Source organism: Bufo bufo, chromosome 1, assembly GCF_905171765.1.
Source record: "Bufo bufo chromosome 1, aBufBuf1.1, whole genome shotgun sequence".
NCBI classification, from domain to species: Eukaryota; Metazoa; Chordata; class Amphibia; order Anura; family Bufonidae; genus Bufo; species Bufo bufo.
The window spans coordinates 133,368,512-133,383,259 of NC_053389.1; the positions used below are offsets into that span (position 1 = coordinate 133,368,512).

Genomic DNA, 14,748 nt, shown 5'->3' on the forward strand with positions numbered 1-14,748 from the left:
TAATCTGCATGGTTTGTCTTACATATCATCAGAAGTGGACTAAGAACTTAAAGTGGGCCCTGGAAAAAAACCTAAAAGTGGCCCCATGTTGTAGGCAAATCCACACCTGATTATTGTGACCCCCCGTGAGTCAGCATTTACTTCTTGTACAGAGAAAATTCTAAGAGGTAGCAGCCTGGTGATTCCCCTTAAAGGGGTTAAAAGGTGAAGACCAGGGGATGCAATTGTATAAGCCCCCAAGTCAGATTTGTTCAAGCGACACAGTGGATCCACCTCCACTTGTAACAGTAATTGTTACAGGGGCAATATTCTAGTGCTCAGGTTTTCTGCAGACCGCTTACTCTGAATAGCCTAGATGGAATATCTATACAAGTCCGTATATAAAAATGACACTGTCTTATTTAAAATGTATTCTAGCAAATTTTTTCACTTTACACTTTTGGCTTTTGGTAGATGACCAGCAGCATTTTTTTAAGACATCTTTAAACTAATCTACATTGTGCTCACGCGTTCCACAGTCAGTGGGTCACATGCCCCCTTTGTGTTTGCATCTGGGTGATTAGCGGCATGCCGGGGTCACTGACAAACTTGCGAGCACATGCTCTGGCCGGCACTATTTATATCAGAATTTCAGGGAACTCTTAGAGCTCAAATCTTTAGCACCGTCTATATATATATATATTTAGGCCGGTGAATGTCACATTAGGCTCAAGCATCGTATGCAAAGCGCAGATGGAAGGTGGAAGCTAAGAGGGGACACATTGTCTACATGTAGTTGCGCTAGCTCCAAGGCTGGATATACACAAAGCACAGCCAAAGTCAGCCACTACAGGTAATTGGGTTTTAATGGGTTAACTCAGACATGTGGAGTGCGATTGTTCCAATGTGCATCAGAGACCTCAGGTAGGAGGGCACTGGTGCTATAAAGGGACCATTTTGGTTACAGAACTCCTATACAGATTAAGCATCGGGGGCCCACAATTTCCAGTTGGCCCCTGACTAGGTGCACATGGAAAACCTTAATCTCTCTAAGCAATTGTAGCCACAGGTTTTTATGTGAGAATCTATATTAATCTTGGGAATTGCTTATGGTACTGATGTGGTCTAGTTGGATAGATTTTCACCCCAATGATGATAGTTTGGCTGAACAATTGGTGTCCTTTATAGTACATCTATGACACCATCCCAATGGATATTTTATGGTTTGTATGGGATAATGATGTTCTACTAATATGCATTAACATTTTTCTAATTATTATTTCAAACTGTAACTAATATATATGTATATATAAATCACTTGTACACGTGTAACTATAGTGTGTCTTATTTTTGGATTTCCAGCAGTCAGTGCTCCAAGGCTATAATAATGCCTGGATGTACATCCTCCTGTGACCAAATATCCATCACTGGCACAATTGTTCGTAAACCTACCATGCATCGATATATCAGCACCAAAGTCCTGCTGGCAGAAGGAGAGGACAACCCATTTACTAAACATTGCCGTAATTTTGAAGACCTGTACAGGGTAGGTGATAGACCCATTCTGTTTATAACATACTGATTGCCTTTATACTTCGCTTTGACGCTATATGATTACCATTGCATACTTACCAATATTTTAAACCCTTCTCCATTCCATTCAAATGGCACTTAAAGTGGTTTTCCAGGCTCCTGATATCGATGACCTATCCTCAGAAGAGGTCATTAATATCTGATCGGTGAGGTCCCGACACTCCATACCTGCAGCTGTTCTCTGCAGCCTCTAGCACTGGAACTAGCTCTTGAATGGAGCAGGATCAGACAGCTCCATTCAAAAGTGTAGTGGTCCTGCTGGAGTTCAGTTCCCACTGAAATGAATGGGATCTGAGCTGCAGTAACCTGGCACGGCCACTACACTTTGCTGTGCATCCTGTTCCATTCGCAGTGCTAGTTCCAAGGCTGGAGGCTGCAGGAAAAGCTAATCAACGGGGTGCGGGCTGTCGGACCCACAATGATCAGATATCGATCACCTATACAGAAAAAAAACATTTAACCCTTAAGGACGAAGCTCCTTTTTTCAAATCCGGCGTGTCACTTTACTTTGGAATGCTTTTACTTATCTAAGCAATTCTGAGATTCTTTTCTCATGACACATTGTACTTTATGTTAGTGACAAATTTAATTTGATATATTTTGTTTTTTATTTATAAAAAATCCCAAATTTAGTAAAAATGTTCAAAATTAGCAAATTTCAAAATCTGAATTCCTCTATTTTTAAAACAGATAGTTATAGCTCACAAAATACTTACTAATTAATATTTACTATATATCCATCTTATGTTGGCATCATTGTTCAGTGGTACTATTTATTTTTTTAGAGATATGTTAAATTTAGCAGCAGTTTTACACATTCTCAAGAAAATCTCCAGATCCTTTTTTTTTTGTGATCAATTTGTGACCAACTCTGAAGTGGCTTTGAGAGGCCTATACATTAAAAACCACCCATAAATCACCTAATTTTAAGAAACACAGCCCTCAAAGTATTCAAAATTGCATTTAGGAAGTTTGTTAACCCTTTTGGTGGTTTACAGGAATTCATGCAAAATGGAAGTGAAATAAAAAAATTTGCAGATTTTCTATTTTAATCCATTTTTTAGAACACAACAGATGATAAAATAGAACTAATACCCTACATTTATTCCCCTGATTATACAGTTTTTATAATTTATTCTATATGTGGTCCTAGAGTGTAATTGACTAAAATACCGACCTCAGAATTGAAGGAGCACCTTGTGGATTTTGTGGCCCCTATATATTTAGTAAGCTTTCCAGACACAATATAGGTTGCAGAGGCCTTGAGGTGCTAAGACATAAGAAACAGTCCCAAAAGGCCCAATTTTGGAAACTATACTGCTCAAGGAATTACCGTAATATAGGGATTAATTTATGAGCATTTTGACCTCAAAGGTCTTTCACAAAATGTATCTAAATAGGTGCATGAAAATCAATAATATATAGTTTTAGCTACAAAAATTTTTCATTTTTTACAAGGGTTAACAGGAGAAAAAGCACCCCAAAAATCGTTGTGCCATTTCTCCTGAGCACAGCAATACCTCATATGTGGTCTCACCTGCTGTTTAGGTACACAGCAAGGCTCAGAAGGGAAGGAGCACCATTTTTCTTTAGAAACACAGATTTTACTAGAATGGGTTTGGGTGCCATGTCAACATCCTGAGGTACCAGTACAATAGAAATCCCAAGAAATAACCCCATTTTTGAAACTACACTCCCAAGGAATCCAGCTAGGGTTGTAGTGATAGTTGTGACCCCATAGGTATTTCATAGACGTTACATTGAAACGTGAAAATAAAAAGCTAAAATAGTTTCCAATAGTATGTTGCTTTAGCCCCAAATTTTCCATTGTTGAAAGGGTTAAAAGGAGAAAAAGCACCAAATAACCTGTTAGGCAATTTCGCCTTAGTATAGAAATATCCAAAATGTGGTCATAAATTGCTGTTTGGAGACACAGCAGGGCTCAGATGGGAATGAGCAGCATCAGGATTTTGTAACATGGAATTTGCTGAAATGGTTTTTAAAAGCCATAACATTTTTAAGTTTTTCATTGACTAAGCTTTCTGAAGGTTCATTTTTGTGGGACAAGCTGACGCTTTTTGTACCACTTTGGGGCACATGACTTTTTGACTTCTTATCAATTTTTTTGGGGAGGTGAGGTGGACAAAAATGCATTTATGTCAGTGTTTTTAATATTTTTAAGGGGTTCACCATGTGGTATATCTGATATGTCAACTATGTTCTGCAAGTTGATACAATTATGACAGTACTAATATATATATTTTTTTTCATGTTTACTACATTTGCATTATAAAACCACTTTTTTATTAAAAATATATAATATTTTGCATCGCTATATACTAACTTCCATAACATTTTTCTTTTTCTGTCAATGTAGTTGTGTAGGGCTTGTTTCCTGTGGGACTAGCTGTAGTTTTTATTGGTGCCATTTTGGAGTACATATGACTTTTTGTGTTCATCATGCAGTATATATGATATTATAACATTTTTCTGTGGGTTGAAATATGGTGATAGCAGAGTTATGTAGGTTTTGTCATGTTTTACTACGTTTGCATGATAAAATTACATGATTAAAAATCACATATTTTCATTGCCATTTATTCACATCCATAACATTTTTATTTTTCCATCAACCTAGCTGTGTGAGGGCTTGTTTTTTTGTGGGATGAGCTGTAGTTTTTATTGGTACTATTTGTGCAGATATGGCTTTTTAATTTTATTTAATTTTTTGGGAGGTGAGGTGGGTAAAAATTACATCATTTTTTTTTTATGGGATTCACCATGCAGTATATACAATAACTTTAATCTGAAGGTGACATGATTGTGGTGTTACAAATTTATGTTGTTTTTTCATGTTTTACTACTTTTGCCTCATACTAACACATAACATTTTTATTTTTAAGTCAATATAGCAATATGGCTTGCTTTTGTGGGAAAAACTGTATTTTTTTTGTACCATTTTGGGGAACATAAAACTTTTAGATTACTGTTTATTTCATTTTTTGGGAGGTGAGATAAGGAAAAATTGTGGTGTTTTTTTATTTTATTTTATATGTGGATGTAACACAGACCAAAAAATACATACGGTTATATGCATGATGCCTAAATCAGATGTAATTTTGCCTTTAGACAATCCAGCTGGAGATCCAGAACCTGAAGGACCAGGTCCAGGACCTGCATCGAGACCTCACTAAACACCATTCCCTTATTAAGACTGACACAATGAGTGATATCATACAGAAATCTCTGCAGGTGGATGTTCAGATTGCCTCCGAATACTCATCTGTAGAAATGATGAGGACGGCATTCGAAGAGGTGAGTACATGACTGCGCCGGTTCCACCACATGCTCTATGATAGCCACATGCCTTAATATAGCCCTAAAACACTGTAGGTACTATATGAAATATTTCTGTTCTTTGTTCTAGATATGGGAGGAAACATATCAGAGGGTTGCAAATGAGCAGGAAATTTATGAAGGTAAGATGGTGCCCCTTGTTGGATAAAAAAAGATACAAATATACTCAATCAGCATATCCCACCCTTAGGTCCCTTGCACCCACGCGGAAAACTCGCCCGTGTGAAATGCGTGAGTTGAACGCATTGCACCCGCACTGAATCCTGACCCATTTATTTCTATGGGGCTGTGCACATGAGCGGTGATTTTCACGCATCACTTGTGCCTTGCGTGAAAATCGCAGCATGCTCTATATTGTGCGTTTTTCACGTAACGCAGGCCCTATAGAAATAAATGGGGTTGCGTGAAAATCGCAAGCATCCGCAAGCAAGTGCGGATGCGGTGCGATTTTCACGCACGGTTGCTAGGTGACGATCGGGATGGAGACCCAATCTTTATTATTTTCCCTTATAACATGGTTATAAGGGAAAATAATAGCATTCTCAATACAGAATGCATAGTACAATAGGGCTGGAGGGGTTAAAAAAAATAAATAAATAAAAAAAATAATAATAATATATATACATATATTAACTTACCTTAATCCACTTGTTCGTGCAGCCAGCATCTTTTCTGTCTTGTTCTGTGAGGAATAGGAACTTTGAGGACGTCACTACGTTCATCACATGGCCCGTCACATGATCCATCACTATGGTAAAAGATCATGTGATGGACCATGTGATGAGCGCAGTGACGTCAACACAGGTCCTTTACCCAGGTCCTGAAGAAAGAAGACAGAAGAGAAGCCGGGCTGCGCGAACAAGTGGACTAAGGTGAGTTAAATTTTTATATTTTTTTTTTTAACCTCTCCAGCCCTATTGTACTATGCATTCTGTATTCAGAATGCTATTATTTTCCCTTATAAGCATGTTATAAGGGAAAATAATAACAACTACAGAACACCTAACCCAAACTTCTATGAAGAAGTTCAGGTTTGGGTACCAAACATGCAGATTTTTCTCACGCGCATGCAAAACGCATTACAATGTTTTGCACTCGCGCGGAAAAATCGTGCATGTTCCCGCAACGCACCCGCATCTTTTCCCGCATGTCGGCGTCTGCATTTTTTTCATGGTCTTGCGTCCTTGATTTTGTTATGATTTTAAAAAATGCAGCAAAAACTGCATCTGAGACATTAGTGTCGCTAGGATATGTTAACTTATGTATATATATATATATAGCGCTTAAAGTGTCTTGAAACGAAAACAAAAATCAAATTAGCAAATCCTTTTAAAACAATAGATGGTGGCTAACTTACAATGATAATTGTGAACTACAATGGGGGAATAAATCATCAGGTTGAAAAACCGTATCCACTGTATAATTACTACAACCTGGTGATATAACACTAGGTCCCCCAGCACTTGGTAGGGTGGGGGTGTATAGTCCCAATATTAAGGGCTCATTCAGACGGCCGTTTGCTACCTGAAAAAATGCAGATACTTTTTTTGCGGACTAGATGCTGACCCATTCACTTCTATGGGGCCCTTATCTATTCCACGGTTCTACAAAACAAATGAAACATGCCCTATACTTGTGCGTGAAAATCAGGACATGGCCCCATTGAAGTCTATGGGTCTGCAAAAATACTGAATGCTATCCGTTTTTTTTACGAACATGCTGAACTGTCCGCAAAAAAACGGATCTGCATTTTTGAGGACAGCATACGGCCGTCTGAATGAGGCCTAAGTCTGTAGTCTCTCCCTTGTACAATAGCCTATCGCCCCCCTGAGCTTAGCCTGCAGCCCACCGGGGTAGGACTCTGATCTAGGGAGATTGCAGTTGCTGACTATATGAAAATACCCCCGTCTGCTACCTGAGACAACTGGCTACATGTGCTGATTCCCTATTTAGCATCCCTACGCGACGCGTTTCTTAAGCTGGACATGTCAGCCTTTCATCAGGAGTCTGTAACACGGGAACAGGACAAACAAACATACATAGATGCTGCACGCTACTGACAATGAGCGTGCAGCGATGCGTAGGCTCCGGCACTATGACGGCCGTTGCGCGGCCGCCGCTTGCCACTAGTTAAAAAGAGATATCCACGCCTGCCATTGGGTGGAGCTACATGACAGTCCGTTTATTCGGACAAGGGGGCGTCAAACACACCTCTCCTCCTGTCACTCGATACGGCACTGGGTCCCGGGGATGGTAGAAAGTAACTGTAAGGGTCCATTCACACGTCCGCTTTTTCTTTCCTGATCTGTTCCGTTTTTTCAGGAACAGATCTGGACCCATTCATTTTCAATGGGTCCTGGAAAAAATCGGACAGCACAATGTGCGGCAGTGCGGATTCCCAGTAAGTTTTCTACAGATCAGATTTTTCACTTCGTGAAAAACTCAGATCCGACAGTATATTCTAACACAGAGGCGTTCCCATGGTGATGGGGACGCTTCTAGTTAGAATATGCTGAGAACGGTGTACATGACTGCCCCCTGCTGCCTGGCAGCACCCGATCTCTTACAGGGGGCTGTGATCTGCACAATTAACCCCTCAGGTGCTGCGCCTGAGGGGTTAATTGTGCATATCATAGCCCCCTATAAGAGATCAGGGGCTGCCAGGCAGCAGTGGGCAGACCCCCCTCCCTCCCCAGTATTAAATGTGACCAGTGCGGCCTCACCTCTTCCCCCCCTTCCCCATCATTGGTGGCCAGTGCGGATTCCCAATATTAATAAATGTGACCAGTGCGGCCTCACCTCTTCCCCCCCCCCCCCATCATTGGTGGCCAGTGCGGATTCCCAGTATTAATAAATGTGCCCAGTGCGGCCTCACCTCTTCCCCCCCCCCCCCCCATCATTGGTGGCCAGTGCGGATTCCCAGTATTAATAAATGTGCCCAGTGCGGCCTCACCCCCCCCCCCATCATTGGTGGCAGCGGAGAGTTCCGATCGGAGTCCCAGTTTAAATCGCTGGGGCTCCGATCGGTTACCATGGCAGCCAAGACGCTATTGCAGTCTTGGCTGCCATGGTTACTTAGCAATAAATACAAGCATTATACTTACCTGCGACTGCGAGCTGCGATGTGTGTCCGGCCGGGAGCTCCTCCTACTGGTAAGTGAAAGGTCTGTGCTAAAAGCAATGCGTTAGAATATACTGTCGGATTAGAGTTTTCACATGTTTCCGTTTTTTGCGGATCCGCAAAAAACGGATGACATACGGAAACATTTTCAGGAACAACGGATCCGCAAAAAACGGACCGAAAATCGGGATGTAGAAAAATACTGACGTGTGAATGTAGCCTAACAGTGAGTATACTGCGGCCATAACTGGTCATTACAAGGAGACATCATAATGAATTAAGTGGCCCGATATCCATAGAGGTAATAGTGGAGAGATGTTCATTTAGCGCAACTATCGCCACGGGATCGCCATCTGTTGCGCTAAAATGTAATATGTTATTCTAATGTGCGATAGTAACTGCATGAGAAATTTATTCAAGGGTGCCCGCATACAAATTAATCATACAAGTACTGGTTAGTAAAACCACTTTGGCAGCATCTATAACCAGTATAGGGGTACGTAGCATATATAGCCCTGGCATCGTGATCTCAACAAACCAATGTCAGGTGTAGATTATATCACTGGGAAATAGGTGGCATATTCAGTAGCAGTAGGGGATGGAGGTATGAAGTCTGGTCACTAGTGGGAACCTGCCCACCGGACCAGCGTGGGCAATGGTAAAGGGGGACAGTAAGGACTACACTATCATATGAAACACGTATATGATATGAATTCATTAAGACCTTGTGGTTTCACAGTCTGAAGTCTAAACATCCATTCTGCCTCTTTTCGTAGCGAGAGGTCATCAGTATCGCCTCCTCTTGTGGATCCCTTGATGTGTTCAATCCCCTGAAAGCTGATACAATTCTCTTCCTCTGCATGGTGTATTGCCACATGTTGTGCCACTGGAGTGTCGTCTCCTTTGGTGATATTGGAGAGGTGTTCCCCTATTCTCCTTCTCAATTCCCTCTTTGTTTTTCCCACATATTGGTTAAGGCAGATGCAGGTCGCCACATATACCCCGCCTACAGTTTTACAATTAATGAAAGATCTTATCCTGTAGTTGCGTCCTGTCACTGTATCGCCTTTCTGTCCCGCATTTGAACGTGCCACATGGTCTTTGTGGGAGCCAGGTTTCCTGTATAGGTGTTTTGAATGCACGGTGGACCAGTTAAATTGCCTCCTCTCCGGTATGTGATAAGCGGGTATTCTCCCACATCCGGATCAGATCTTAAAATTGACCATGAATCCTGCAAAATAGCACGTACTTCTCGATGTGCTGTATCAAAAGTGCCAATAATCCTCACTTTCCTGTCCTCAGTCTCCCTCTCCTTAGGATATAGTAGACTTTCTCTTTTGCAACCAGCAGCGTGCTGGTACGCTTTTTTGAGGGAGGACTGGGGGTATCCCTTCTGCGTGAACCTCCTTTGAAGGTCTCCTGCCGCCATTTTAAAGTCTGCCCACTCTGAGCAGTTTCTACGGGCCCTAAGGTATTGTCCTTTCGGGATCCCGTACTTAAATGGGGTAGGGTGTCCACTGTTCCATTGCAGAAGGGCGTTTAGTGGCAGTAGATTTTCGATACATTTTGGTCACCAGCTTTCTAGATTGGTCTATGGTGATCGACAAGTCCAGAAATGTAAGATGAGTATCGCTAATCTCATGCGTGAAGAATAAACCTATCTCATTGACAATCAATGTGGAGACAAAGTGTACCTCTCCACAGGATGAACACATCATCTATGAACCTCATCCACAATAAAATAGATGAGGTCCATCTTTCCATCCTTTCACCAAAGACAATCTTCCTTTCCCACCAGCCCAGGTAGAGATTGGCAAAAGTCGGGGCACATGGACTCCCCATTGCCACTCCCCTGAGCTGGTAGATGGTACAGTCAAAGGAGAAGATGTTCCGTTTAAGGATAAATTGTAGCAGTTCTGCCAAAAATTCATTATGTGCTGCTAAATGTGTACCCCTTTCAGCCAAAAGTGATCTGATGGTTTCACACCCTTTTTCCTGAGGGATGGAGCTGTATAGAGCTTCAACATCGAGACTCGCCAATAGCATGCCCTCCTCACACTCTGTCATTGAGGCGTCTCAAAACATCCATGGAGTCACGTACATAGGATGGTAGCCTGACTACAAATGGCTGCAAAATCCTATCCACGTACGTGCTGATTCCTTCTGTTAAGCTCCCAATTCCTTCGCTAGGATATGCCATAAATGTCAGATGCAGGTTCTACCTCCAGGACCCGATCCTATCTCTAGAACGGGGCCCCCAAAGTGCATTAGTGCGAACCCTCCATTCAGTTCTATGGGAGTTTTGTCTATTTCCAGCAGTCCCATAGAAGTGCACCTTGCAAGTGTTTTTATTGTGCAAAAGTAGTAAAACACAAAAGTAATGTCTTGCCTAAAGAAAATGTCGATAAAAATGCCACAAAATGCTGTATTTGAATCCAGACTAAAGGTTTGATCTTTAACCAATGTTCTGCTTGTAATGACAGCTCAACTACATGACCTTCAGCTCCTAAAGCAAGAAAACAGCTACTTAACCACAATTGCCAAGCAGATTGCACCATATGTACGATCCATTGCCAAGGTTAAAGAGCGCTTAGAGCCCAGGTATGAATGCAGTTCATAAAAGTATTGTCTGACAACTGCCTCTTCCACTGATCTTGATAATAAAGTCTTCACCATAGACGTGGACCTAGCCTCTGTCAATTCCACAGACTTTAAATTGAGTGCGTATCTGTGACCATCGATCCATTCAAGGTACTCTTGACTGGTCCCACAGTGATCCCATGCTTATCACCTAACCTGTGGATAGGCGCTGATTATGGGGAAAACCTCTAAGTCTGTGCTATTAAACTTTGAGTGTGTTCCAGATGATGGTCAATGTGGACTTCCCCTTTAAATAGAGCCTGTCAACTCTTTAGTTTTAGTTACTACTTTCATTCTCCATGCACTAGTTCTACAGCATCTATTCTTATGAATATGTGCTGTGCCATTCCTATGTTATTACTGGTAGAACTGGGTATCCCTGCACAGTTCCACACTGTCCAATTAGTGCTGCCAGTATCAGACTGTGCAGGGACACCCCCCCAACTGGTAACACCAACTTGTACCTTTATTTATAAACGCCTAGCAGGAATAATAGAGGAATGGCACAACACAGTGATAGGAATAGATGCTCCAGAATTGTTACTGCAACAGACATGTCTGGAGAGGTGACAGGTCCTCTCTAACTGTTCTCCTCTAGGTAGGTGGCTCGTTTTTCTCTACAATAGATTGATATCCATGTGATTTATGCCACCTAGACTGAAAGAGCCGAAAGAACAGATGGATGATGTATCGGAGAAAATATTTGAGGAGTCTTCATGTCTAGAACTCCACATCAGGTAAAAATTATACATTTATATCTACCCTGTATGTCTCCATCATTTAAAGCAGGGGTGGGGCCATTTGGATATTTGTAACATTGTTCGCGGGCCTTACAAAATTCTCAACTTAAAAATTTGACTGCTATATTTAATCAGAAAGCAATGCATTCCACTGACAGCTTCAGTTTGGGGCTCACTAAGAACCCCATGGGAACATTGGAAGGAATTGGGTTACTCTGTCCTCCAGGCATTGTGCTTGGAAAGAAGATCTGGAATAAGTCAGACAGATAACCAAACAACGTGGTCATTTTACTAGAATGCTAGATATGGCTTCACTCCAACTAGTCAATTAAGTCCATTTCCCACATCACAAGGCGAGACTGGAATGTGATGCTGATGGACTCTCCAGACAGAATGGTGAGGGCTGTAAATGAAGGGCCACACAAAGCTCTATTTCAAATGCTACCATTTAAAATTTGTACTCAACTAAGGTTCTGTTCACTAATTATTATTACATTATGTACCGGGAAAGGTCCATTGCTTCCTGGGCCTCCACTGGTCTTCTGGTCCCACTTGACACACAGGAAATGACCACTCAGCCAATCAATGGCAAGGAAGTTCACCGATGCGTCCACTGATTGGCTGATCAGTCATTTCCTGTGTGTCAAGAGGAACCAGGAAGTAGACACCTATCAGGGAAGTGTTGAAACAGGAGCGGTGAGAGTTTGGTGAGGATTTTTTATTTTTTTCTGTCATTCTGACTTTTTTTCTCTATAAAAAACTATTAAATTTTTGACTGGTTCTTGATTAACATAGCTCCAATGAAATTGTGGAGGACAAAAAAAAACAGAGGCAAGTAACTTAAGTAGGTTTATGTCTGTCGCTACAGACATTGAAATAATGCTTCTAGGATATATATTTTTTTTGCTAGATAACTCAACACAACTTCTTGAATACGTTTATAATTTTTCCTCCTAGGAACGACAGTCCTGAAGAGCAACAAGAAAAACCACTGGAGCTGAAAATGTGTGAAGACGCATTGTTAAAAAGTAAAGAATACTACAGGCTGAAGCAGAACACGCCAAACAGCAAAGGGTTAAGCACATAAAGAATAAAGCATGCAAGAAGTTGACCATGAGATGTATGTATGTATGTATGGATAGTCATTCAAGGGTTAAAAGGGACATCTAGAGCTTACTTATCTGAGCACTAAATGCATTCTGCAATTGTTAAAATCAAGATCTAACACCCCACCCCCACCCAAATTTGGGAACTCTGGGACGCAGACTGCCAGCTGATGCATGTCCACATAGCACCAAGCTTTTTGTATGTAACATAACCAGTATGGACCTGTGTGGATATAGAAATTCAGCTAGTTTCCAGATTATCCAATATTCTGGATTACTGGACAGTCATAGAACAGTATATGAAGCAAAGGTAAAGAACTTCAAGGACAATGTAAAATAATATGGTCTTGAAATAGTTTATCCCTGATCAATCCTCTGGTCAATAGAGCGTGAATATCGCCAATTCGAGAATTTTTTGAATATAATGCTATATATTCGTATTCGCGAATATCGGCACTTAGCAACCAGTAGGAAAGTTGCCTACCCCTTAGTGTTGATCGCGAATATTCTAATCGCAAAGTTTTTATCGCAAATATATTACATTGCCGATTTTCGTAATCAAGTATGGAGACCAGAAATTCTCGAATTTGCAAATTTATGGCGAATATTCGGCCAAAAATTCGCAAAATATCACGAATTTGAATATTGCCTATGCCGCTCATCACTACTGGTCAATATGATCAAGCAGATTTGTTCTGGAACAAATGTGAACTATCAGAATGTCTGGGGTATCAAATGCCGCACCGTCTGCTTTTACATGTGGTTTTTAGTGGTGTTCTTCTGCACTTTTAGTCACCTTCCTTGCACTTGTGGTTTTTGCAGTGTTTTATGTGGCAAAATCATCAGCTCCAGATGTTAGCTTAAGGTCTAAGGGAAATATGAAATGCAGGACACACATTTCTTTTTGCTCCTCGCATTGCCTTTATGGTTTCTTTTAAAAAACGCAGCATGCTGGAGCTCTTGGCGTTTTCACATCACCTTCTCTATAGAGTCAAAATGCCATGAAGGAAACACTAGTGGTAAGACACGCTGACCCTGGTTTACCAGCCTTATAGATGGTGGAAGCTTAGACAGGAGGTCTAGACCTGCATCATTTATCACAGGGGCTCAGGCTGGATGATAAATCTGCAGCAGGGATAGACACTTTCCTCGGACTCTACACCAACTATTGGTTGGCTTACATTGAGACCGATGTTTACACCAGAATTGTGGCACGAGGCCGGAGCTTGGCCGCGCGACATTTTGGTGCATCTTAGGCCTCATCCCCTTGTTGAGCATGTCCGAAAAAGTATACAAACCCTAAGTTATGCCAAATTGCTCCAAGTTTCGCTACTTTCCAGACAGATTTTTGGCTCAGGCACATTAGTAAATCTGAGCAACTGTGCGCAAAAAATGCCACCACAATGTGCCAAAAATTGCAGGTGGAAAAAAAACTGCTTGCACTTATTCTGGTGTATTTTTTTATTTTGATTTTTTTTTAACAAGGGTGAGGTTCAGGCCCATCTATAGTGCTTTTTACTGTTGCTCTTACAGAATCCATATGTTTTGTACTGTATGGGGTGTACAGAGTTCTACAAGGGTAAGCACGGCAGTGAGCTCAGTACTGAGAAGACGGCACATCGGTGCTCCTGCGTGTGCCTGCACTGCTCAAAGTTCTGCATAGCACATCAGTGCAGGAGACCCTACACCAATGTGCTATGCCAGGCTTTAGTGGAGTGGGCACAGGCAGGAGCTATGCATAGCACATCAATGCCAGAGACCCTACTTCAATGTGCTATGCCAGGCTTTAGTGGAGTGGGCGCAGGCAGGAGTTCTGCACAGCAGAAAAGTGCAGGAGACCCTACTTTAATGTGCTATGCCATGCTTTAGTGCAGTGGAATGGAACGGGCACAGGCAAGAGGCCTGCACAGCACAACAATGCAGGAGACCGTACATGAATATGCTATACCAGGCTTTAGTGGAGTGGGGGCAGAGATGAGACCCCACATCAATGTGCTATGCCCATTGCCCAGCTTTAGTGGACTGGGCGCAGGCAGGAGACCCTACACCAATGTGTTATGCCAGGCTTTAATGGAGTTGGCGCAGGCAGAAGCTCTGCATAGCACATTGCTGCTCCTGTTCAACCCTGGCATAGCACATGGGTGCAGGATACTTAACTTATGGATCTGTTATGTACAAACAAAAACGAAGCACAGATTTACTAACATAGTGT

The 14,748-nt window shown here is 41.8% G+C and overlaps 1 protein-coding gene across 4 annotated transcripts in view; it reads left to right on the forward strand.

Moving 5' to 3' along the window:
* The window catches only part of RNF207 (ring finger protein 207), a 291,616-nt gene that overhangs the window by 174,689 nt on the left and 102,179 nt on the right, over positions 1 to 14,748 (forward strand). For 2 of the 4 annotated variants that reach the window (XR_005778481.1, XM_040429604.1), the window contains exons 13-18: positions 1,342 to 1,525; positions 4,702 to 4,887; positions 5,000 to 5,051; positions 10,534 to 10,651; positions 11,347 to 11,427; positions 12,388 to 12,550. Coding sequence is in view for 3 of the 4 variants with exons in the window: in XM_040429604.1 (XP_040285538.1) it covers positions 1,342 to 1,525; positions 4,702 to 4,887; positions 5,000 to 5,051; positions 10,534 to 10,651; positions 11,347 to 11,427; positions 12,388 to 12,517 (751 nt within the window). In the remaining variant the exon portion in view is untranslated. Of the gene's footprint in view, positions 1 to 1,341; positions 1,526 to 4,701; positions 4,888 to 4,999; positions 5,052 to 10,533; positions 10,652 to 11,346; positions 11,428 to 12,387; positions 12,744 to 14,748 lie in introns of those variants that run through there. The other 2 variants (XM_040429593.1, XM_040429613.1) reach the window with 2 other exon arrangements.